Source organism: Cololabis saira, chromosome 18, assembly GCF_033807715.1.
Source record: "Cololabis saira isolate AMF1-May2022 chromosome 18, fColSai1.1, whole genome shotgun sequence".
In the NCBI taxonomy this organism is placed as follows: domain Eukaryota; kingdom Metazoa; phylum Chordata; class Actinopteri; order Beloniformes; family Belonidae; genus Cololabis; species Cololabis saira.
In genome coordinates this window covers 8,186,492-8,213,418 of record NC_084604.1, presented here as the reverse complement: position 1 = coordinate 8,213,418, position 26,927 = coordinate 8,186,492, and the positions used below count along the sequence as shown (strand labels likewise).

Below are 26,927 nucleotides of genomic sequence, written 5' to 3'. Positions count from 1 at the left end.
CCCTGGGGCACAGGCTGACAGGAGTAGCCCCCATGATCGGGCCTTGGCTCTGGGCCTGCGGCCGTGTCCGGCTCCCCTGGCCCCAATCGGCTCATACCCACAGGGAGGGAGAGGTGCTCAGCAGAAGCAGAGGTTGCAGAAGTTGCAGTAGCATGGGGCACTGTGGAGGGAGAGGGCACACCAGGAGCCTGGAATGAGGAGGGGGGAGACGAGACGGAGGAGGAAGATGTAGGGGGTGTCATGGGTGACGGGAGAGTGCGAGCCATGGGCGAATGGAGAGGGGGAGGCGTGGGGGGTGGAGGTGGTGATGGGCAGGTGATGCCAAGAGGGACGTGACTGTGTTGGATGGTGACGGGAGAAGGTGCGGGGAATGTAGGCGGTCCGGTTGGGGATGGTGATGGGGGCTTTTGGCTGAGAGGGGAAGGTGCAGCGATTGGAATGAGAGGCCGTGGACCCGTAGCCTTCCCCGGTGGGCTGCTTATCATGACTGGGGGTGACGGAGGCAAAGGGGTGAAGTTGCATGCTGACCACACCACAGACTTGTGTGCAGTGGGAGGAGTTGAGGCGGGGGCAGGAGCTGGGGGTTGTGAAAAGGCCTGCTGTCGCCTTGGAACTGTGGCGTAATGAGGCAGAACGGGGTGGAAGGCAGAACCGAGTGATGTGGCAAATCGAGAGGCTGAGTGCCTGAGAGGTGGAGTTGGGGGTGCCGTGGGTGAGAGTGTTCCAGAAGCCTGGTAAGTAGGTGTGGATGGAGATACAGGTGTGGAGGATGTCCTGCCATACTCCTGGGGTGTGGAAGTGTTAAGTGTGCTTTCAAAGGCTGGACAGGCATAATACAAATTGGACCAAATCAATGTGAGGGACAAGACAGGACAGAGGACAGACCAAGGGAGAGAAGGCAGGAAGGAAGCAGCCATTTTGCACACAGGAAGGAAAGACAGCAGGTTAGGTGGGAAAGAAAGGAGGGAGAGAGGGGGAAAAAAGAGAAAGGAGCAGATGAAGCAGGAAAAACCAGCACAGAGCTATACCAAAGTTTCAAAATGTCTGTTTCTGTTGTTTTTTTCTTAGGCTGAGTTGAGGCTTCTGTGTTAGTAGACAGTTGTTAGAAGTGTGAATAAACAGACACACAGTTATCATAATCATATTAATTGAAAAAAGGATTGGACACCTAAAGTGGAAAGTGCCAAACAATTAAGCTTTTACCACTTATCACAAACTCAATTACAAATTAAAGCTGTGAGCTATGGAGGCAATTCTGTACCATATTTCAAATTAAAATGAATGAGCAAGGTATTGTAGAACAGTCAGCCTGGGGACTAAGAAGGGCATCACTGACGTCACCCTCCTGCGTCACTTGGGATCGCCAACTCAATTTGAATTATGTTACACTTTTTGCGAGGCGGGCATGAAAACGAAGAAGCACTGGGCAGTGGTAAAGAAGAAAAAATTAAAATGCTGTTTGGATGATTTATTATTCATTTTATTTATAAGCCAAAAATGCAGCTTAATTTTGAAAATTAAAAAGCATTTTTTCATTTTCAAAGTTGGTATTTCAAATTGAATTTTGTAACACTTTTTGCAAGATAATTTTTTCAAGATTAAATCTTTAATGTCCTTTTCTTTATCATTATAATTAGGTCACAGAATGAGCAATGGTGAAGAAGAAAATGCAGTTTAGATAAGTTATTATCATTATTTATGAGTCAAAAAATGCAGCTTTATTCCGGAAATGAAAAATAATCTTAGCTAATCCATTTTAATTTGAATTATGGTACAGAATTGCTCCTATAGTGGGCAGCGTTGGTCGTGCCCTTGCACTTATGGCCCCGCCCCCCAGGCGTGCTCACATTCCTGGTACCATGTCACTATAAAGGGCCTTTGGTGTTCAAATCAAAATCAACTTATCACTTCTTATATGTTAAAATAAGTGGTGGGGTAGTCTAGTGGCTACAGAGGTGCAGGGGTCTGGAAGACCAGGTTCAAGCCCCGGAAAGGCCACCAAGATGAACCACCTTGGGCCCTTGAATAATTGCTCCCCGGGCGAAATGGTGTGTTTGTTCTCTCAGATGTAAGTTGCTTTGGATAAAGGCGTCTACTAAATGAGAGACGCTAATAAATGACAGTAGTAGTAGAAAATAACAACAATCTGAGGTTCTGAAGTAAATGCCGAAACTTCTGCACACATACAACTGTAATGGCAAGTCTCTTGACATGGATTTCCACCATTTTAAACCATTTTCTTTAATTGGATGTGCACAATTTTGCCATGCCCCCCCCATGCTGCTCTGCTTACTAAGGGACACAACATTTGAATACTTTTTATATATCCTCATTCTTCACATGATCTTTAATAAAACTAGTAATATTGATGATTTATATTCAATTTTTGAATCATTTTAAACATGTTGTCAGTGTCCTTGAAACTGGTGTCCACCCTGTTGTTATGGGGTAACTGACTATTTAACAGATCAACTGATGTACCATTTTGTCTTTTTTCAATGTAAGTGGCCTCACCTGCTGCAAAGACATCAAATTCCTGACTTATATTTCTTAATTTTTGTCATATTGTGTTTGTAGTCGGGTGTGTTCAAGGATAAAGTGTCCTCATTGTCATTTATTAGTATTTTAAAAAATCTGAAATTTTAAATATATTAAATAAACAGTATACAGTCACCTTCAATACTGTATCTCTTTGCAAGCTGAAGATATACAATGTGCTCATCAAAAGCCAAAAGTAGCAATAAACATCCACCCTGTAATCAATCTTTCCATCACGGGGTGGACACATCTACGTTATTTCAACATTGTGATAATTGTACACATATTATAACAGTTTTACACATATATGACAAATGACAGCAAATGCAGATTAAACACTGTATGCCTGAGTTATGGCCATTGACACAGTCGGGCCCCCAGAAATGTTAAACCCCTGCTTCCCTCTTCTGGTTGTAAACAGCAAATGCTTGTATAATGGTTAAAATAGTTCAGCAAAATTCAACCTTTCATTTCAATCATTCTGACATATACAGATATATTTCAGTCACTGTCACCAGAAATATAACTTGTCATAAAAAATGTTTAGTGTTCAAAACTAACAAATTTCACTGTATGTATAATGTTTGAATAAAACTCACGATTTAAGGAGCTCAGGGTCGACGGTCTTTGTGATGAGTTTAAAGTTGATCGGACAAGGAATGGCAGACATATGGGGTTCATGCAACATTGTCATATAGACTTGTTCAGAATTGAAGCCTGATTAAATGAACACATTTTGGGTTAGATTGGGCAAGGCATGTGCAGATTAGAACAACTTTTCTATTCATGCTGAGACATCAAACTTTGCCACCCACTCATGGCGACGTCCTCTCATAGACAGTCACATGAATTTCGTTGCTGTCGGTAAAAGCGTAAACGTGAGGCTTCTCGAAAAACAAGCCCATTTTTGTACACCCATGCCCATCGCCCCAAAAACACGTAACTTTACGTGACACATGATGTGTGTGCAGAATTTGGTGAGTTTTCAAGGATATTAAAGCCTCCAAAAAAGGCGATTCAGTTATAATAATAATAATAATTAATGATTATTATTATTTTAAACATTACAGATACAAACTCGCACCCTTGTGCTCAGGCCCTAATAATATATACAGTACCAGTTAAAAGTTTGGACACACCTACCCATTCATTTATAATAAAGTAGGTGTATCCAACCTTTTGACTAGCAGCACCAGTCAAAAGCACATATATGCTAAATAAAATTTTGCATATAAGTGCCTTAATATGCTTGAAAATGTTGTGGCTAAATAATAGAGACCATGTTGTGTGTTAAAAAAAAATCTTGTGTAGCTTAAATTAGAAAATGGGTAGTGGCAAAATCAATATTGAAGAAAAAAAGGGAGATTTAACAGAACATGACCCCCCGAGCAATTATTACATAAACATAACAGTTTAGTTCCTCTTTAATTCAGAATTAAAATTAAATCCGATTTAAAATGAGTAAGAATTACCATGTTAACACCTAATTCCAAATGAAAATGGCCATTCCAAATTAAACTTAATTCCAAAGTAAGTGGCTGGTTTATTCCGATTTTAAATCCGAATAGAATAATTCCGCGATCATGCATACACATTCAGCTTTAAATTAATTCCGGTCTTTCTTTCTGCTCGTTCCCTCGCCCGCCTGTCTCCATGACGCTTATATTCCTGCTGGGCTTGTTTTCCAAACAAAGTTTCAAGATGGCAGCACGCAGTAAACGGTGGTCAAGAGCAGAGATGATTTATTTAATAAATAGCTTGGAGGACCTGGAAATAATTAAAAGAACAGATGGCAGAAAACATCAAAATTGTGAGCTTTTCAAAGTTGTAGCGGCTAAGTTTGTTTTTCTCTGGTAGACGTAACTTCTGGTCCGCCCCCCTATCCAATCAGAACCTTCCCAACCCCCAGACCTTAGGTGGAATTGGACAAAGCCGATCAAACGTGTTTTGCATGTAAACCTCATTTCGGAATTACTATTTCCATGTAAACTCGAAGAAAAATAGTTTAATTCGGAATTATTTAACTTGGAATAATTAATTCCGAATTAAAAAAACATCATGTAACCTTGGCCAATGGCAGGTAAAAACTCCCCTAGTGGGAGAAAAACCTTAAGCCAAACAGTGGCAAGGAAAAACTCCCCTTTAGGAGGGAAGAAACCTGGACCAGGACCTGGATCATAAGGGGGGAGAAACCTGGACCAGGACCTGGATCATAAGGGGGGAGAAACCTGGACCAGGACCTGGATCATAAGGGGGGACCCTCCTGCTGAAGACCAGCTGGACAGAGCAGGAAAAGAGAGAACAGACAGAGAGAATGAAGAACAGAGAAAGGAGAGACACAGACACAATGGCTAACTGGTGCAGTACAGGGATGACTACATAAACAGATGTAGACAGCAGACACTGAGGTGGTCGGGGGGGGGGACTGCAGGTCAAGATGTCGGCAGATCTCCAACAGACATCTATACAGACAGGTGGAAGTGAGCGGTGGGATGATCAGAGGGGGGACTGCAGGGCAGCATGCAGCTCCTGAAGCTCTGGCCTCCAAACATGCACAGAAGAGAAAGAAAGTCTGCTTACAAGTCTGCCTGTTTTTACAGGCCATCCCGAAACAACAAACTACAAGAATAATGGAGAACAATTATGGTTACGAGATTTTAATACCTAATTAAGAAGTGATGGTTGTTGTGAAGAAAGGAAAGAGAAGAAGAGGACAGTAGGAGGGGTGAGGGGCACTGCTCAGTGGATCAGGTCAGTGTTCCCCTGCAGCGTAGGCCTATGGTTGCAGATCTACAATGGCAGCATAAGACTCTTGGAAGGTACAAGTCTGCCTGTTTTTACAGCCCATCCCGAAACAACAAACATATATTCTTCTTATAGAAATGCCAACTTTTGTAAATAATCTTAAGTATTTCTCCCCCTCAATGGCCATGAAGTCCGGTTGGTTTTTATCTTGAATTTAAGCGAGGTCCAGAAAAGTTATTTTTCTGTTTTATCAGCTACATGCCAAGCCCAAAAGCCTGCACTGAAAGAGTTTTAGCCAAGCTTCCTGCTACCCCTGGCGTATCCTCCTGCCTTGGCCCGCAAAAAATCACAATGCAATGTCTGATCCTAGGATGACATCTTGGCTGTGAAGCCTGCAACCTGAAGTTAACGAAAGATTTGCAACCTGGGGCCGCGAGAACAGGACTGTATTCTACTGGTGTAAGTATGTATTAGTGTGTATTATTTTTGGGATGGTATCAAAAGTTTGTTAATGTTATCTCAGAGTCTATGTTTAAATTAATCCTGATAGTCTAAATGTGTGTAAGCACACCACTAACCAGCGTTGGAGATGCGCCTCCCTCTCTCCCAGTCTTGCTGCTCTTTGTTCATATGCTCCAACTGCTCCCTCTCTGGCCATTCTCTCTCTGCTTTCTCCCTTTCCATCAATTCATGCTCCAAGCACTCCTTCTGCTCCCTTTCAAGTCGTTCTCTCCCTGCTTCTGCCTCCTTCTCTCGTCGCTCCCTTGCCTTCTGCTCGAGCATTTCTTGCTCTAGGCGCTCCCGTTCCTGACGTTCCAGTTCTTGATGTTCAATCTCCTTCTGCTTTTGCACATCCTGAGGCTGCCTAGAGGGAAAGATAAAAGGAGTAGAGATTGAAAAGTGGAGAGGATAGAAAAAGTGAAACAAGTGTGCACACTCATTCGAAATTAGTAGCATTTAAATATTCTGAACTATTTTTCTTTGGACAAACTTTAATTTTTGTTTTGATGGATGCGCATATGCGCTACCGTGAAGCGGAGGAGAAAGAAGAGACCTGTAATCTGATCGCGCAATGATTGGCCGCACTAGACATCTGACCAATCAGAGGGCTGCGCCTGCAGGCAGGCTCTTGCAGAGCTAAAGAAGGTGAGGAGATGTCGGCATGTCGTCCAAAAGACATCACGAATCAGGAGCGAGCAAGAGAAAGAAAAAGGCAAAACACAGGGAAACTCGCGCTTCACTTGAAGGTGGGCATGTTGTTGAAATAAAACTTTGTGGCACAAACACCTAAGAGGCCACTCATTAGATAGGAATCTCTGTCTCCATCTCTGTCTAGACTGGAGAAAAAAAAATTCCAGCGGCCCTGCTTAACATTTATTGAATGCCTTGTTAACGCCCCATGCATTCACCTCTGTTGAAAAGGAGTGTTAAAATGACCAGTTAGTGGTCGTATATAAGCTATAAACTTTAGCCAATATATAATATATCGGCTTATATTAATAATGATAATGATAATAGATAAAGCTGCATCCAGTATTGTTTGGGTCCTCGCACGTATGGCCACCGCCCCCTAGCCCCCCACCACATTCTTGGTCAATATCACTATAAAGTTCCTTTGGTCCCATCAAAGTCAACTTATCATCGTAACCATTAGAAAATAACAACAATATGAGGTTCTCAAGTACATGACATTTACATTTGCACACATATGAGTGTCATGACAAGTCTCTTGACATAGATTTCCACTATTTTGAACCATTTTCTTTCATGCTGTGTAGCCAATTTTGGCATGTACCCATGCTGCTCTTCTAAGTCTGGTAAATGCAAAAAGTGGTGAAAGGACACAACATTAAAATACTTTTTATATGTCCTTATTGTTGCTCACATGTTCTTTAATAAAAAAAATTAGTACATTTGATGATTAATATTAATTTTGTAATAATTTTAAACATTGTGTCAGTGTCACTGAAACTGCTGTCCACCTTTTCATTATGGGGTAACTGACCATTTAACAGATTAATCAATTCGTAACATCATCAAGACCATTTTGTCAGTCTCCACTGGTAGTTGGTTCATGTGCTACAAATATATCAAATTCCTGCCTTATATTTCCTAATTTCCATTGTCACATTTTGTTCGTAGTTCAATGTGTACAAGCTTAATGTATCGACACTGTCATGGTGAAATATTTATTAACATTTAAAAAGAATCAGAAATCCCAATATAACAGAATACAGTCACCTCCTATACTGAATAACTTTGGGCCCACCATGTGCTCATGAAAAGGTAAAAGTGATAATAAACATCCACACTGTCACAGTACACCACAGTCCATGAATCTTTCCATGACGGGGTCGACATTTTTTCAACATTGTGATAAATTTACAGATATTGTAACAGTTTTACACATTAACATATGACAGAAAATGCTTTACTGATCTTTAGCAGAGGTTTATAATATTATTCAAATACAATGTTACAAAGTGCTGAACACAGTAGCAGTGATCTTAAACCAATAAATGACTTAAAACAGCAGAAGCAACAAAATTAAAAGAAATATTATACAGTCAAGTTCCCCTCAAAGAATGTCTCGTCTATATAATACCCCTCCCTACAAATTAAATTGCTCTCGCAAACGAGAGGGGCTCAGGCTGGAAAAACCCGTAGCAAATTATATGTAATTTATTCATCGGATTCTACCAAAGACGGAACATTTTTAAGATGTTCTGCATTTCAATTTATTTTATTTGGTGAGACAGTGTACATCAATCAACATTTTCTTTAAAGGGAAATAAAAAAAATGTAGATGCACCCAGATTGCAGCCATAGGCTGATTTTTTTCGTTTTTTTCTTTCGTTTTTTCCCTTATAAATATCAACAGTCATGTTCCATTACAGACCTAAATGTGTACTAGTCTGTGCATATCAATAAATATATGTGCAATGATGTGCGTGTCTGTTGTTCCACACAACTGATCAGACCAAGCGCAGACACAAGCTGCTCTGATCAAGACGGGGGGAGTTGGAACAAACTGTCACATAATGTCGAGAGAACGAGACAGATTCAGGAAATTTCCATCAGGGGATGAAAAAAGAAAAAAACTAAAGAAAATGGAAGAGTTTAATGCCTCTCTGAAAGGCTCGTTTGATAAATTTGTTACAAAAATCACAGATCCGACCGGGTCTCAAGCAGCCGTGGGGCCCTGCGTTGAGGCAAGCCAAATGATGAATAGGCAGGGGAAGGTATCCAGTATTTTGCTAGTTGGAGAGTTAAAATTGAGCATATAGACACCCGATCCGACCCGAAAAACCCCAAAATTTTGCGCGCGTGAGCGTAGGGAGCGCGCGAGGGCCCCCCCCGGCCATTTCGCACAGGGCCTCGCAAATCTCCCAGACGGCTATGTATATATATATATATGTATATATATATATATATATATGTATATATATATATATATATATATATATATATATATATATATATATATATATATATATATATATATATATATATATATATACATATATATATATATATATATATATATTCAGTGGTGCACACAAGCCGGGACTCGAGGGCCAGTCTACTGCACATTTTTAGATGTTTCCCTGGCTCAACACAACCCTGATAGACAAGGCTGTGTCACCAACAGAGTTTTGTAAACCTTGATGACATGTTGATGACGACCAGTGATTAGAATCAGGTGTGTTGAAGACAGGGAAACATCTAAAACATGCAATAGACTAGCCCTGGAGTACCGGCTTGTGTGCACCCCTGTACATACATATACATTTATTTATATATATATATATATATATATATATATATATATATATATATATATATATATATATATATATATATATATATATATATATATATATATATATATATATATATATATATATATATATATATTGCGTATCTTATGACCAATCCCCCTAAACAGACAGTCACACAACCACCACATGACCCCTCAGCCACTGGCTCAGTCTTGGCCAGGAAAAACCCTGATATTACTTATATTTCCATCTTTATTTTCTCTCTCGTATGCATCTATAACTGTTTAACAGTTTTAAGAACAAGGAGTGGTAAACAAGGGTTCTATGACTGTTTTTCTGTTCAAGTGAATATTAAATGTTGTCATGAGTGCTGGTGTATGAGGGCAAGATTATTACCTCCTGTGCAACTCAATGTCCTCTTGTGCTGGGCCACTCTGAACCTGTGGGTCTGGTCTGTGTAATGTGGGGCCTGTAAAAAGGGACATACATAAAACTCCTGTTAGCTGTTCAATTGCAGTTTAGGTTGACACAAAACTCCTAATGTGGGGTTTTTCATTTAGAAAGACTAATAGTTCAAGAAGGTCCTGGGTTCAATTCCTACGGTGGCCGACAAGGGCCAAACGCATTGCAACGGCCTAATGCGTCTCAGTTAAGGAAAACGGCTTCAAGTACAGAAACGATTCAAATTCACAAACTCAAAACGAGGTACAAAAAGAGGAACGTGGTGCAAATCAAAAAACGTGCTGCAAAAAAACAAAGACAAATGCAGCATCATCAAACACGCTGCAAATAGAGAAACGATGCAAAGCACAAAACGATATAAAACAAGAAACCATCTTCAAAAGAAAAACGCTTCATAACCAGTTACCAAACCTGCAGGGGGCGCTCTCAGCGTTACAGCTCAATGGACAGACACACGGGATGTAGAGAGAGACCGAACAGCTGACTGAACCATCCATGGTTTAAACATACAGCGGGAACGGTAATGTGATTTTTATCTGACTATATTTATATAGGATGTTTATATCACTGTACAACGCTGTACATTACGAGACGTTTCTTTATTATATTTTAATGTTAAAGTCAGCTGTTCGGTCTCTCTCTACATCCCGTCTGTCTGTCCATTGAGCATGCATCCATTCTTGATGTATGGATGCATGAAGGATGCATGAGAAAAGTGTGAAAGGATATGTTTTGTTAATGTTTCTAACACCTACCATTGAGTGCATAACAAAAGTGCTTTAGATGGAAAGTAAAGTAGCCCAAGTGCCAGTGAGGAAAAAATATCAATATTTGCCAACTTGCCGTTGCTCAGTGTGTGAGTGGGACACAGCTAAGGTATCTGGAATGCTGTTATTCCTAAAATGGACTGAGGGATTACTGTAGGAGCTGTTCAGCTACCAATGAGTAACTGCGCTGAATTTTACAGTAGGCTATTTCCTTACTAGGGGTAAAAAAGAACAAACTGGAACTGTCAACTGTTAGAGGTCAATTTATCAAACTGGTAGGCATATGCAGACTGACAATCACACAGATTTTTAAAATAATGAACTCATTCTCTATTTTAGTACACACTTTGATCCACAGGGCCTCACAGTGTCATGATGTATGTACGTTTTTAGCATGCATGGCTCCAGGGAGAACTAAAGGCTGTAACTAAACACACTCAGACATAAAGGTTATGACCCGGCCCAGACAGACTACACTTGAACAATCTTAATGAAATTCCAGCTGTTGCTAAGTCATCCCAACCAAAAGATAAATGTTCTCATCCAGGTTTATTTAGACAATGATGTCATCTTCCAAGATACTGTGTATACAGTCAGTTATAAATAAAGTGGTGATTCTCCACTGGGGGGGTCGGGACCCAACATTGTGTCATGCCTTTGCCTCATGTAAAAGTAAAGATTTCTTTTATTTCACTTTTATTTAACCAGATAAAAGAGCCATTGAGATCAATATTCTTTCACCAGGGTGACCTGGCCAAGGAAGGCTGCAGCACACGTCCACAAATAACACACAAATAACAGTAATCACAAAATAAACATTAAAATGAGAGTGCAAACTGTTTTCGCAAATAAAGTACAATAGTGGTGACTTCAGTAACATGTAAAAACAACAACTTCAGTAATAATTAAAAATTTAAAACACGGGCACATGTCATTTAAAAACACAGGCACTGCCGAAAGGATTCCCACTGTCGGTCTTTTAGAAAAGAGCAAAAGGCTTCAAGTGAGATAAGTTCGGGCATTTTTAGTTCAAATTGGAGGATATTCCAAGCAGAAGGTGCAGCGAAACTAAAAGCTTTTTCCCCCAAGTTGGTCCGAACACGAGGAACAGCCAGGTGCAAAATATCATTCGATCTTAAAGCATAATGGCTTTTAGTTCTCTGAAGAAATAAACATAAATAACCAGGAACCAAGCCAAGAAGAGCCTTATAAATCAGAGTCATCCAGTGTGTAAGATCCCAGATAAAGCTACATACTTCTAAATCTTTTTGTAATTACCTCGCAGTTGTTGTCTTTTTTATTTTATGTTTGTGCATGAACACACCGTTAATTCTGTAGATAGAATATACATACATACTAACATACACTGTATTATTGTCGAAGGAGGAGGGGGGGAGAAAGGGGTGTGCATAGACAGAGAGAAGAGGAACGTCAAGAGTCTAGGAATGAGCGGTCCAGGAGACCAGGGGGAAAGGTAGCAAGGCAGGGAACCTAGGAGCAGGATTTAAGCTGTTCTTTCATGGTGCCGTTAAGAAGAACAGAGTAGACGTTTTCTTGAAAGAGTAGTATGTACGGAATATTCTGGAGGTTTAAAGGGTCAAATAGAGTGATGAGCCTAACGCTGGAAATTGAAGGTGGGTTGTTTAATGTTGTCAGTGGTTATTGTTGTGCCACAAAGGGGGTGCTGGTTCAGTTATCAAAGACTCATTCATAATTGTCCTTTGACAATTATTAATAATTCATAAAGTAGATTTATCAAATTCAATTATCAAAATGAATTGATCAAAATGGAGCACCACCTGACTTAATCAGGAAAATGATAACTAAACAGCAAAATCAGTCTCAAGGTAAGTTATTCCTCAGAATAATAGTGAAGGAAGGAGTCCGGGCACAGACCTTTGCAACCAGCAGTTGTGACAAATATGTATAAAATAAACACAAACAACTTCTCTCATTCAAATTAATCAGAATGTATTTACACAAGTGTTAAAAAGATGATAAAACAAAACTACGGGGAAGGTTTCTCCACCCAGATACTGAAAGTATCGGGGGCCTGATGGTCTCTAGGTACTAACGCGTCCGTGTGGGTTAGTGAGAAGGAAAGGAAAACAGTCACGTAACGACCACTGGTCTGCATGAGAGACACAAGAATAAACAAAAACGACAACGCAGACATAATCACGCCAACAGCTGTGGAAACTGGCGTGATCTCTCACCGCCGGTACCTTTATCGTTCTGCTGTTTCCCACTCAGGAGCTAGTGTCTAGGGTGAACCGCTTTTTTTTATTACTTTTTTGTCTGCATATATATTAATGCTTAATACCATGTTGGTAAAAACCTCAGGCATATATATATGTATATATATATATATATATATATATATATATATATATATATATATATATATATATATATATATATATACAGTATGCATTTTTAGTATATAATATATATAATATATATTTTAAAATATAATATATGTAATTATTTTATTTTATATTTATTTATTTATTTTAAAAACATTTTATGGGAAAGGGGGGGGGGGGGCGGAAAACACAGGGGAACGCACAACGAGCACACGTGCCGTGGAAGATAAAAAACAAAGACACAAGAACAGGCAGAGACATAAGCAGCAAGTGAGTATGTAGGTGAGTGAGCAGGTGTGTATGTCTGTGTAGCTGTGTGTGTGTAACGGTCAAGACAATGCTCTACCTGAACTGTAACTATAGTGGAGGAGAGAGGGTGCAACCAGAGAGATATTAAAATGTACCAACTTTGTAACCATTTAAGATTGGTAAACGACTGGGTTAATGGTAAAACTTAGGCTTGGAATGATGTGTAGACTAAGTGACCTGTTATTTTTGAATAATTTTAAAGAAAATAAAGCTTTTTGTGCAAATCCTTTAACAATCAGCAATCTATAAAAGCGTGGCAGCTTGTCCGCCGTCTTGACGGAGGATCCAATAGTACGTCCATTTTCACCCCAATAATAAATAATCCAGCTTTTCCTCCAGGTTCTTCGGACCTTGGTTTTGGACAATGGTCTAATAGGAATATTAAATCCCTCAGTTATCTATTCTTAGATCATAAGCTTATGTCATTTTAACAGTTTACTAACAATTAAAAGTTTTTTGCAATTAAAAGCATTATATAATTCATAGCACAACCCTTACTGACCACCCTGAAATATCTGTAGTTGAGAAAATGCTGTTTCATCATTGGCAGCTGAAAGCGTCTCTGAGCTAATTTTACCGTTTATTTAATGGTCTTTCTACTACTGATGCGCAGGCAGTCAGGGGTGTGTGGGAGAGGGAGCTTTCTGTGAACGTAGATGAAGACAAGTGGGATAACATCTGGTCTCCTGCAAAAAGTATTTCAGTTTGCACTCGGACAAGAGCAATACAATTTAAGATTTTATACAGATTTCATATCTCCCCTCCTCGCAGGAATCTCTTCAACCGCTCTCTTTCCCCTCTGTGCATCAAGTGTAAAACCGATGTGGGATTTCCAGTACGGCGTCAAGGCGAGCGGCAGTGTAGAGTGAGGGCTCCCGGATGGGTGTAATACATTTCCCTATTATAACTCGAATTCATACTTTTTAAGTCAATTAATATTATGGAAGGGGATAAACAACGAAAGGCTAAAAGCAAAGCAACCGAGAGACCAGAAAAAGGTATAAGATAGGGCTGGGCGATATATAGAGATTTTAATATATATCGATATATTTTAAAACGCGATATGGTACGAGAAAATATCGTTTATATCGATTTAAAAAAATATATATATATTTTTTTTTTAATAATTTTGATATAGCTTATTTTGTGACAAATTGACTTGAATGTTTTATTTGAGATTTGCACAAATGTTTTGTTATTTGCACAACTGTCAACCTCAGTGGAAAAGTCTGCCTGTTATTGTACAGTGTATTTTAATTTAATTGTTGTGCAGGAAAGGGATATTTGTTTTATTTTATTCAAGAAGCATTTTTATTCTATATACAGTATGCAGGCAGTTTATTTTTATTTCATTTGTTTTATACATTTTGATATTGTGCAGACCTCTGTTAATAAAGGTACCTGTGTGACATTTGGCACGACGCTTTGTATTAAAACTGACTGTTTTTTTAAGGGTTTGGCTCAGAAAAAAATGAAGCTAACAGAGATGCTATGCTATAATGCTTTGGGGGAAAGCCCAATTATGGCACAGAAAAAATATCGAGATATATATCGAGTATCGCCATTCAGCTAGAAAATATGGAGATATGACTTTTGGTCCATATCGCCCAGCCCTAGTATAAGACGGACCGTGGGGAAAGGCACCGACGACGAGACAGACGAACAAGAGGCCATGGACGGCATACAAGCCAGCATGAGCGCTATGCACGCGGAGATAAAGGCTATTAGGTCAGACGTGAAGACAAAGCTGAATAACTTTCAAAACACGCTGTCCAGAGACATAAAACAAGAATTACTAAGCATTCGAGATGACGTTAATAAAAGATTAAGCGAAATTGCCGTGGATTTGAAAGAGACTACCAGAGTGGCGGAGGCAGAGCAACGATGGCCGACATTGAGGAGTGGAATGCCGGGGCATAACCAAGAAAACATGCAAGCTAAACTGACGGATTTGGAAGCAGCGTCATTTTCCAGACTTGAAAAAACAGAAAAAAAAATCAGACACATCTATGGGCGAGTTAGAGACACCAGTCAACCTGACATATATGTATTTGAACTGTGGAACAAAGCCAGAGTACCAGGAGAAAACCCACACAATCACGGGGAAAACAAAATCCACACAAAACGACTGGCAGGAGTTAAACCTTCTTGCTGTTAGACAACAGTGCTAACCACTAAGCTGTGTAATATATCACACTGGCAATCAATATAACAGAGGGGAAAGTTGTTGCACAGAGGGAAGGGTGGTCTCTAGCATGTGGTTAACATAGTCAAATGGCATATATTGACTAAAGCAACGCTTTCCTAAATCTACCCAAGTACCTTTGATTCTGAAACTTACTGAACAAAAGCTCCTGTCACCTGAGGGACTGTCCTGTGTTTCAGAACATGTACATAGCTAATCAAATGTTCAAAAACTGTGAATATAAAAGATAAAGTGCAAGCTATATTTTAGTTAAGTCTGGTAGTTAAACACTACTTGGGCTAGAATATCCAAAGAGGCTTGTCTTTCATTACTAGGGGTGTAACAATATATCGTGCCAAGAAATTTTGCGATACAAAAACGGCACGATACGTGTCGTGGAGGTGACAAACTGTATCGAGATATTGGGTTATTAATATTAATCTATTGTGTTGACTAGTAACGTGCAGTCTATTGGTGCCGACCGCGCCTCGACCCGCAGACGAAAATCTTCCTCCGCTCAGAAGAAACTAGTACCGTTTTGGTCCTGATCACGGGACTTTTGCAGGTTTTGAGCTCTGAACTTTTACTTATGTAAAGCTGGTGTAGAGTTAAGCCTTACCTTATTAAATTAAACCTTTTTGGGGTCGTGAGTAGGATAAACACGGGGACAACTTCTGCTGAGTTCCAGTGTACTTTAATGTCCCTCAACAGTGTAGGATTTTAGAACATCAACACAGCACCTAGTGCCGTACTGTGGCGTATCACTCCGCCCAATCTAAAACAGACTAATCACTACAGATAAACTGACTAGTGTCATTATAGTCCCTGATTTACATCAGAATATAAAGAATATATTTATAAAATAATCAACCTTGAATTACCAAAATAACCTTCTTAACAAAAATAAATCTCCTCTTACACTTATAAGGTGAGCAGGAATCAATCTTTTTTATGATGTAAAATTGTATGTATTTATTTACTATTTTAGTTGTTAAATTTATGGAAAAGAAAAAAGTCAAATCATACATGAGAGAATCTATTCAGTTTGTGGCTAAATATTTGTACTTGTATGAAACTGAAGATCATAATGCAAACCTGACATTTACTTTTAGTTCAGTTTGTGGAAAATGGTTGGCCTGGCTTTCTCTTTAAAACTTAAACAGTTATAAAACATTACAAACTGTAACAATAGGGCAAACGTACAGTACTGTTTTGTATTTTGTGTCTTTCAAATAAAAGACAATTTTTTCTAGTCATATGTAACTCATTCAAGGTTGTTAAAAAAATGCTGCTATAATATCGTATCGTTATCTTGACCTCAATATCGTGTATCGTACCGTATCGTGAGATTAGTGTATCGTTACACCCCTTTTCATTACATACAATCTGTGCATCTTACCTGTGTCCTGTGAGTTGAGCACCTCCAGTGCGTGCATCATGGCACTGGCAAATACGTTTGCATCCTCCTTGCTGCCAAAGTTGAGACCAAAGACCTGCCTTGCATCCCGCCACTGGTGGAAGGTTTGTGTGGCTTGATTGTACTTCAGCCCCTTGGGAATGGCACAGTTGATCACCACCTGCACATTTCCAGGTTGGAGTACAAAGAAAAAAGACATTGTTTTAAACATTATCTCTGGGTTCTGACACAACCAATACCCAATGCATGAAATAGTGAACATTCTGCAAATTTCCACATGGAGATCTGGTCCTGCATTATTCTTAATTTAATTTGATTAAATTTTTCACAGATTTTGTGGTTCTAGCGACTTTTAGTGAGCATAGACAGGAAAGAGAGGGACAGCAATCCAGGATTTGAACCTATGACATTCAAAAATCATTAAAAGTCCACAGCCTCCATTGATGTGGTGTCTGCACCATAGTGTTCTTTTTGAGTGTCAGGTGATAATGATGTACAGTACTTTCCAAAAAGAGTCAGAATCAGAATGTCTTTATTGTCATTGTAACATGTACAACAAAAATAAAATGACGCACAGGGAAAAAGACCAAACAACAATATCTAATAGATGTATAACTAAATTTTAACAGCACTCACTTGTTGAGAATGAGATCAAGATGAGAGGGGTGTTTTGGCAAACGTCAATTTGGAAACGTGTACACTACTAGAGCTGTTATGTGACTGTTGTCACCTCCAGACTCTATGGTGGGCAGAGTGACCCGTTCATAACAGTGTCATGGTCTGTTTAACAAGCTGAGGTTGGTATGTTTGAGGTTGGAAGTGCATGGGAAGCCCTGAACAAAAACATTGATACTTATGCCAGTGTTTTGGAAAAATGTTGATATGCTGGTCAAACCTTCCTATCTGGTTCAGTTGCTTAAGCTGAGATGGTTTATATTAGGTTTAAGGTACAGTAATAGCAAGCTTTCTCTCCTGAGATTATGGTTTGTACATGTTTGTTCAGGGTCAAATTAAAGCTTAATCATATTTGAAAAGATGGCTTTATGTTTTGAAGAACCAAAAATAGCAGAAAGATTAGAAATTGAAAGAAAAATACTGTGCATACAATCAATATGAACACAATTTAATCCCTTCCTAAAGTATTCGGGAACAAAAATAATAACCGTTTTATCTGACATTAGAAGCAAATAAATAGTGGACATGCAGTCCTTGATGTCCTTAAGACATAGACATAGTCATATACACAAATTTTATTTTATGGGCGGTGCCAGTTTCTGCAGGCTAATCTGCTGCACCAATGTATTTCGCTGTGTGTGTGTTTTTTTTTTTTTTTTTAACAAGTGGGCCTGTAGCACCCTATAATGTAATAATTTCCTGAAAATGCAATAACGCCTGAAAATGTAATACAATTTGCACTTAACTCAATCGAAAATGTAATGGAAATTATTACATTATAGGGTGCTATAGGGCCACTCAGGCCACTTGAGAGTCCAGGCCACCAGGAATTGCCCCGCTACTCCTGACGGCCAGTCCGGGCCTGGCCACCGCCCCCAAGATGCCACTGCATCCCTGGTCAAATTCCCTTCAAAAGAAGGTTTTGTCTACATAATCAGGGGTGCACACAAGCCGGGACTCGAGGGCTAGTCTACTGCATGTTATAGATGTTTCCCTGTCTTCAACACACCTGATTCTAATCACTGGTCGTCATCAACATGTCATCAAGGTTTACACCAGGGGTCACCAACCCTGGTCCTCGAGGGCCGGTGTCCCTGCAGGTTTTAGATGTTTCCCTGCTTCATTGCACCATGATACAAGTGACTGTGTCATTAACAGAATTGTGCAGCCCTGGATGACAAGCTGAGGACGATGATTAATAAGAATCAGGTGTGTTAAAGCAGGGAAACATCTAAAACATGCAGGACACCGACCCTCGAGGACCAGGATTGGTGACCCCTGGTTTACACAACTCTGTTGGTGACACAGCCTTGTCTATCAGGGTTGTGTTGAGACAGGGAAACATCTAAAACGTGCAGTAGACTGGCCCTGGAGTCCCGCTTGTGTGCACACCTGTACATAATGCCTGTTCCGACAAGGGCCGGGTTTCCCAGATCCAACCTCTCTTAAGGATTTAAGAGAGGTTCAAAGAAGGTTTGAACTAAGAGAGAACCCTAAGATACGGGTGTTTCCCAGATGACTTCTTAACACCGTCCTTTAGTTTCGCTCTTTCAGACGCTCTTTGGATCAGCTGTCCGGTTCTGAAACCAAATGAATCGATGCCAGGCAAATCGATCACCGATCACTATCAGCGCATTTTCACACGCAGCACTGCTGCCTAACGCACTAATTCCCTGCTGCCTGTGCGTTATAATGAAAAATTAAGATGATAAATATAATTCAATGACCCTTTTTCATCCAAACGGTGTGTTACTCCGTTATTTCTGGCTACAGTGAGGCTTTTTTTCCCCACACACAGAGACTGGGAGTAAACGGGGTGGGCGTGTGTGTGCGTTCAAAAACATGAGCCAAGAGAAGGCGAGTTTCGCAAATCGCAACGTGGAATTACAGCAAACCCTGGTTTTTCGCAGGGGTTATGTTCCAAAAAGAACCCGTGATAAGTGAAATTCTTTTTACAATTATAGAGGGCTTCAGATTGCAGAGATCATCCCCGCCTCGCACGTATTCCTCCTCTTCTGAATGATGCTGCATCCCGACTCGCGCTGTATACAGCGCGAGTCGGCAGGTGGGTTTTTTCAAGAGAAGAAAATAGTTATGGGTCGTTGTCTTCGCTCTTTTTTCTTCTGGGCAAAAAGATTCTTTAATATAAACCGACACCATTGATTATATTTGAGACTGTATGAACGATTCATCAAAGGATCTCGTTCTTCAGCTGCTGCTTCCCTGTCATCACATAGGGGCTCGGGCTCGGGCACGGCGCAGGTGTCCCGGCTGCCTGACAGCCCGGTCCGACAGCACGGAGGGGACTGAAGTGCTGACGCACGAATGCGTTCATATAAACAGTTCTGCTTCGCGCACGGTGACGCGGTTGATTTGCAGCGAGAACATGCTGTATAGCAGCCAAATTATCAAATAAATGATATTCATGATGATCGTTTTATTTGTGCGCATAAAGCATATACAGGAACACACTTGTTATTCCTTATTTTTCTTTTTTTCCCCCTTTGCTGTCACCAATAAATGCTAAACAATATAAATCTAAAGTATAAAATAAATCAAAATTTGTGCGGGGTGCATTGTTTTAATATCTCATTGCTTGGTGTAATATTGTTTTGCCTGACGCGGCTGGATCTGTGAGTCTTTGTTCACTAAGATGGTTGGAAAGACTGGGTCAGCAGCATCTTTCATTTCCTTCTTAATGAAAGAGATACTTAAGCTAAGAGCAACTCTGGGAAACGCGATTTTCTTTCACAGGCTCCTTAAGAAGGTTTGAAAGAAGTCTTTCGCTGTTAAGAACTACTTAACTGATCTGGGAAACCCGGCCAAGGTCAACGTTACTACCCAACTCATTCAGTTCAACTGACAGATTTTCTCAAGATGTTTTCATTGCTTTACTACTATTCATTATTCAAATATTTTTATTAAATTTTCACATAAAACATTCAAACACGAAGCAGGACAATAAGTAATGTCATATTGACACGTAAATAGATAAGTAAAAAAAACAAAATTAACATATTTTTTTTTCTTATACTTTAATTTAAAGTATAATTAAAATAAAATTAAGATAGAATCAAGTGCCAGGATTGCCTGTACCAACAGAGAGAAATTCCTGTTCAAAATAAGATAGAAATGGTTGCCAGGCTTGGTAGAACTTTTGAGAGGAGCCTCGAATGGTGAACTTGAGGGGTTCAAGTTTGAGGCTTTGCCATCACCGCCTCCACCCAGCGTTTATGTGACGGTGGTGTTGCCTCGTCCAGCTTAACAGAATCAGTCGTCTAGCCAGTAAAGTGGAAAAAGCTATAACCTCTGCCTGAATTGGCGATAGCTGCACTTCTTCCAGCACCACACCAAAGATGGAGGTCAGGGGGTTAGGAGCCTGGGTACATTTTAGCTAGTCTGCTCCTGGACAGATGCAGCCTATGGACCACCTTGAATTGTATTAACCCGTGCCTGATGCACACAGAAGATGAGTGTACGAATTTTATTGCGCGCTGCCATTCTTTATTACTATTCATGAAAAGGAAATGGTATAATGTATTTTGGCAACGAGTCAACGAGCAGACATAATTAACGGGCGAGAGGGGACGATGTTCACCGTGACGGAGCACGGTGTGAGGAGGACACTGGAGAGGGTGAATCCCAGTATGGGATGACAGATTATGTCCTTAAGGCCTGTGCTAACCAGGTAGGGCCTGTCCTGATGGTAATATTCAACCTCTCCCTCTCACAGTGCATTGTCCCCAACTGCTTTAAACAGACTGTTATAGTTCCTGCGCCCAAGAAACCCCCAGCCAAACTCTCTGAACCAATATCGCCTCAAATATCCATCTTTGGTGATGAAGTGTTTTGAAAGACTAGTCAAACCCTTCATCACCTCCTCCCTGCCTGAAACTCTGGAACCGCTTCAATTAGCCTACTGCTCCTACAGATCCACAGACGATGCTATTTCTCATCAACTCACTACACTAGACTGTTTTTCATCAACTACAGCTCAGCGTCTATCCATCCATTATCTATACCTGCTTTATCCTTTGCAGGGTCACGGGGGTCTGCTGGAGTCTATCCCAGCTCATTTTCAGGCGAGAGGCAGGGGATACACCCTGGACAGGTCACCAGTCCATCGCAGGGCCACATATATACAAACAACCAGACTCACACATACGTGCAATTTAGAATCACCAATTAACCTACTACGCATTTCGCGTTTTTGGAATGTGGGAGGAAGCCGGAGTACCCGGAGAAAACCCACGCAAGCACGGGGAGAACATGCAAACTCCACACAGAAAGATCCTGCTGGGCCTGGGAACCGGGAACGGGGAACCTTCTCGCTGTGAGGCAACAGTGCTGACCACAAAGCCACCGTGCTGCCCCTACAGCTCAGCGTTTATCACCATAATCCCCTCCAGGCTGGTCCAAAAACTGTATGGTCTCAGCCTGCATCCCTCACCGTGCCGGTGGATCACAGCTGTGATAAGTAAGAAAAACTTTAACATGATTTTTTTTTAAATAAAAAAATAAGGGCCAAGTAGTTTTGGTTGAGAGTTTGACTGCACATTTTTGCAATCAGGTTATATAATTGGTAAAATAATTGGTATATTTCCATGCAGTTTTTCTTTCAAACATCTTCAGTTCAATATGGTTTTATTTCATAAATCTCATAGTGGAGGAGGTGGAGGCAGGAGGAGAGGAGGTGTAACCAGAGCAGGGAGATGGAGAGGACCTGAGGAAGTCTGCAAAAGCTGGAAGAAATATGCTGAAATGCAGGTTTGTTAAGTTTTTTTATAAATACCTTCTCATAACTATGTTTACTTTTAGTGCAAACGTGGCCTATAGCAGTTTTTCTCCACCAGTGGTCCCCGGACCAGTGGTGGTCCGCGGCGCCCCCAGTGCTCTACAAGGTACCCTCAGTAAACAACTCTTTATTTGCTGTGACATGAGCTCAAGGTGTGACGCATACAGTTAGCCTAATAATACTAAAGTATTGTTTCAAATAATAATCGATAAGTGGCTTAAGACTGGGTCACTTTGAAGAAAATCTGAAGAAAAATCCGACACAACAGGGAAAGGGCAACAACTCGATGCTAGTGCAAGCAGCATCCTTTCAAGCGCTGCTGTCGAGTCCCAGACGGACAGCGGTTTTTACCTTCAGCAACCTTCTCAAAAACCACCCCCGCACAAACTAGACATGAGTGCAGAAAATCCACTGCAAAAGCAAAAAGAAAATATCACAATGACTACATATAATATGGATTTTTTTTGGACTGGTCATGAAAAAAAAGGCTTATGATGAAGGAAACTTCTGAGTTTTTTGCACCGGGGGAAAATGCAAAAGCTACAGAGGCTTCAACAAATTATCCCTCTTGAGCGCCAAAGCAGGAAAGGCGATAAAGCCAGTGATGACATTGACAGATCTCTACTTTCCAATGACACTGTTGGACGGAGCATAAAAATCGATGGCTGAAAGTTTTAAAGATCAGCTGGTTACTCGCTTAATCCATACCCGGTTCTTCTCACTACAGTTGGACGAATCCACCGGAATCGGGAATGAGGCAAATCTGCTGAGCTATGTAAGATACATTTATGGAGTGCATGATGAATGAAAATAGTTCAAAAGTGGCTTGAGGATACCGAAGGCGATGTCTTGGAGTGGCCATCACAAAGCCCTGATCTGAATCTCATCGAAGATTTGTGGGCAGACCAGGGGTCCGTTTCACAAAGCAGGTTCAACAAACTCCGAGTCTAATCCTGAACTCTTAGTTGATCTACTCTGAGATCGGAAACTCTGAGTTTTCGGTTCCAGAACAGCGGATTTGAGGTAATTTACTCAACTCTAAGTAGTTTCACCGGGAGTTAAGCGCGAGCGTGAGGGAAATAAAAAGCCATCATCAGTAGAGCGCTGATACAAGGATTCACCATGGCAACCGGCGACACAAAAGAGCACAATACATTTTCTTTTTTTTCTTTGTAACTTTATTTATCTTTTCAATTTACAAAATCCCTTTGAGGAAACATTAGTTTGCATCTCAAGATCCACATACTTCACGCCACTGGAGTTAGAAGTGTTAATACGTGCATATGGCGAGTATGAGAGCATATTTTGGGAAAAAAAATGAAATTTTATTGTCATTTAGATCGGCTCCGTCAATTGGGTACGGCAGCTGCCACACCTCGGCTTCAGGGGAAAATGTAAATGTTTTTTTTTTTTAAATAAATTTATGGAATTACTCTGTGTCTATTTGTATTGATTTATTCTATTACTTAATACATATAAAATAACTACAAATGCATATCAGAACAACATGATGGATTTCAGTAGGTATTATCTATCTATTAACACTTGTATACCCCCCTCATATCTTGAAATGTGATGTCCCAGCGTCCCTGACGACAGTGGTCGCTATCAATCTGGTTTTTAGTGCGCTCTGCAGTGTTACTAACTTACAAAAATGAAAAGGAAGCAGACAACCACGCAATAAAAAAAAAGAAAGAAGGCAAGTGATGGGTCCAGAAGATATTAACGAGGCTGTTAGCCACTGATGGATTAATTATGCAAGTTCATCTCAAAGTAAGATATAAATCCTCTTGTACATCTGTTTAAGGGAAATATTTGACTTTTTTTTTTACTCTCCCTCTCCTTTTTGCATTTGGACTTTAACTGTTTGAAGTTAAACTGGGATGTCCCTGTGATATTGTTGCACTGACATAGTGAATAAAGTGAACAAGTTAAATTGCGTTTGTCAGATACGCCTTTTCTGCTCTCTAACTCTGCCGCTTACTGTCCGTGGTGCAGAAAACGGATGCGTAAAGACCCATTGGCTGAATTGACGCCACTGAGGGAGGAGACGGAGAGAAACTCCAGGTTCGCTGAAATAAACCTGGTCCCGACCAGGTTAGGTTCAGAGAGTCTGTTACTACGGTAACTGACCGAGAGCTTAAGTTACCTCTCTTTGTGAAACAGGCTAGAGTTACTCCTCTTTCTCTGGTTTGAGTTACCTCCCTTTGTGAAACGGAAAACTCAGAGTTTCCCTCATTTCAGGGTTAACAGACTCAGAGTTTTCACTAAACCTGCTTTGTGAAACGGACCCCTGAAAAAGCGTTTGCGAGCGAGGCGACCAATAAAGGACTGCAGCTAATGTCACAAGTTGACAGCCACTAACCTGATGATCCTGGATTTTTCGTCCCACTACCCGGAAAGCATTGTTGCCTGTATGGTGGTAAATGTGGACTCTGCTGAAGCCCGTGGTGCCACCAGCTGGAACCCACTTCTTGTTGGTATCGTCATACACCATGACAGCTGCTCGTGCTTGGCAGATACTCTGTTCACTGGAGCAAACAAAACCAAACAAAAAAAAAGACAGAAAAAATGAAATAAAATAACTAAACATTGTTACCATTTCCTCCTCATTCTTGTTATTAATTTTTCAGAGACTAAACATATGCCATGCGTATGAAACAAAATGCAACAGGTATGTGGATAAGCCAAATAAAAGCAGAACCTGCTTTTAATGGGGCTGAAATCTTGGAATCACAGTTCAGCATCTTGTCAGGCCCTTTCCTCTGTTTCTGATTTACCCTTCATTCCACTTTTAATAAAAAAAACACAGTTTTTAACAGCCTTACAATGAACTCAACTCAGACAGTCTGGTGGAAATCAATCAAAATCACAAAATCTTCTTTAACACCATGTACATTTTCCACAATCTGGCACAATCCTGATTTCCACTTATGGAAGAATCACATTTATTTCCTATCATTGCAACACTCATTTCAACCATGTTTTTTTAACAACTACTTAATACGTTTTAATACGTTAGTCAAAAGGTTTGGTATTGGAGGAGAACAGTTTCTACATTTCCAACAATTCAAATGTTCTATCAAATGTGTCCAGGGCATTGATGAATATCGACCCGTGGCCCTCACACCTGTGATTATAAAATGTCAAAGGCGGCTGGTTCTGTTCCACCTCAAACCCATCACAGCTCTCCATCTGGGTCCACTGCCGTTCACATACAGAGCAAACCTCTCAGTGGACGATGCAGTTAACCTAAGTCTGCATTACGCTCTGGAACACCTCCATTCTCATGGGCGGTATGGACAAAAAAATGTATCACGATCATTTCTGGCATTTATCCCGATAACGATAAAAATGGCGATTAAAAAAATACCAATTCAACTCCATCTTTGTAACTATAAATCTATCACCACATTCAGTCTTTGGAGCCCCCAAAAACACTGCTGTAAAAGAATACTAAATGCTACTAAACTACACCAATTAAATTGAATTAATAAAAACCAAATTAAATTAGTACACCTGTACTGCAAAACTGGAATGACTCAAGCTCCTCGCTCTCGGATCCGCCATGTTTGTTACACAAAAACCTCATCAACGGGAATTTATCCTTCTTTCTTTCTTTCTTTCTTTCTTTCTTTCTTTCTTTCTTTCTTTCTTTCTTTCTTTCTTTCTTTCTTTCTTTCTTTCTTTCATCCTTCCTTCCTTCCTTCCTTCCTTCCTTCCTTCCTTCCTTCCTTCCTTCACGTACGTTGTGCGTAGATTTAACGCAGAACCATAAATCAGCTTTACACAAAAACGTCATCAACGGGAATTTATCGTTTTTAACGCGAGATGACAAATTCTTACCGTGGGGAATTTTTTTGACGGTATATCGTGAACGGTAAAATATCGCCCATTCCTACTCCTACGTCAGGATGCTGTTCACGGACTTTAGCGTTGCATTTAACACAATCATTCCTGTGCAGCTACAGGGGAAAATGTCACTGATGGGGGTGGAATCTTCTATCTGCCACTGGATTACAGATTTCCTCACCAACAGGAGACAGCAGGTACGTCCTTGGCCATCAGGTGTCTGATGTCCGGTCCACCTCAGGGGTGCATGCTTTCAACATTTCTCTACTCACTATGCACCAATGACTGCACTTCCACCAACAATTCCATTAAACTCTTTTTTAGTTTATTGTTTTAGTTTATTCTTTTGCAAAGTTTTAAAAGGTATACAAGAAAATATCAAAGATAAATACTATACGGTGCAGGAATAGGCAAAAAACCCAATGGGCTTATTTGAAGCCTCCACCAAAGTTATTAAAATTTCACATGTTATAAAGAACACAAGATTAACACACAAAAACAAAAAGTATAACTACACAAAATTGATGGCTTGTATCGACTCCTGAGCTAATAAGACTAATGGAAGAAATGATCATGTGACTATGAGTGAAACACAAAAAAAACATGGATAAATGTACAACAATACATTGGCAAAACCGTTACAAAACAGCAGTCAAGTGCTCCTTCAAACGTCTTTTATAACATTTCAAAGAGGAAGAGCTCTTTGCCAGGTGGGAAAAATCATTCCACAATTTAGTCCCTAAATCTCATCAAAAATTGACCTCTCCGATGAAATTTAAATCTTCTAACTCTGAAATTTAGGAGGATGAAGATCTGAGGATTGTCGAGTTGAATAAGAATGAACCTGCGAATTTGACTTAAAGTAAGTATTGAACTGTCCAGGAATATTCCCTTCGCTTGAATTTATGTTATAAATTAAAACTCATATCTGAAAAATATTAATATCATAAATAGTAAGAATCTGAAGTTTGTGATATAAAGGAGAAGATGAAGCGTGTGACTCTGGTCGAGTTGCTAATCCTAACAAAACGTTT

General features: G+C 40.1%; 1 protein-coding gene across 6 annotated transcripts in view; it reads right to left on the bottom strand.

Annotated features, from left to right (window-relative positions):
* The window catches only part of enah (ENAH actin regulator), an 89,974-nt gene that overhangs the window by 39,042 nt on the left and 24,005 nt on the right, over positions 1 to 26,927 (bottom strand). For 3 of the 6 annotated variants that reach the window (XR_009770469.1, XM_061707389.1, XM_061707388.1), the window contains exons 2-6: positions 24,407 to 24,572; positions 16,554 to 16,731; positions 9,462 to 9,534; positions 5,862 to 6,148; positions 2 to 820 (exon numbers count right to left, since the gene is read on the bottom strand). Coding sequence is in view for 5 of the 6 variants with exons in the window: in XM_061707389.1 (XP_061563373.1) it covers positions 2 to 820; positions 5,862 to 6,148; positions 9,462 to 9,534; positions 16,554 to 16,731; positions 24,407 to 24,572 (1,523 nt within the window). In the remaining variant the exon portion in view is untranslated. The remainder of the gene's footprint in view (position 1; positions 821 to 5,861; positions 6,149 to 9,461; positions 9,535 to 16,553; positions 16,732 to 24,406; positions 24,573 to 26,927) is intronic. The other 3 variants (XM_061707391.1, XM_061707390.1, XM_061707393.1) reach the window with 3 other exon arrangements.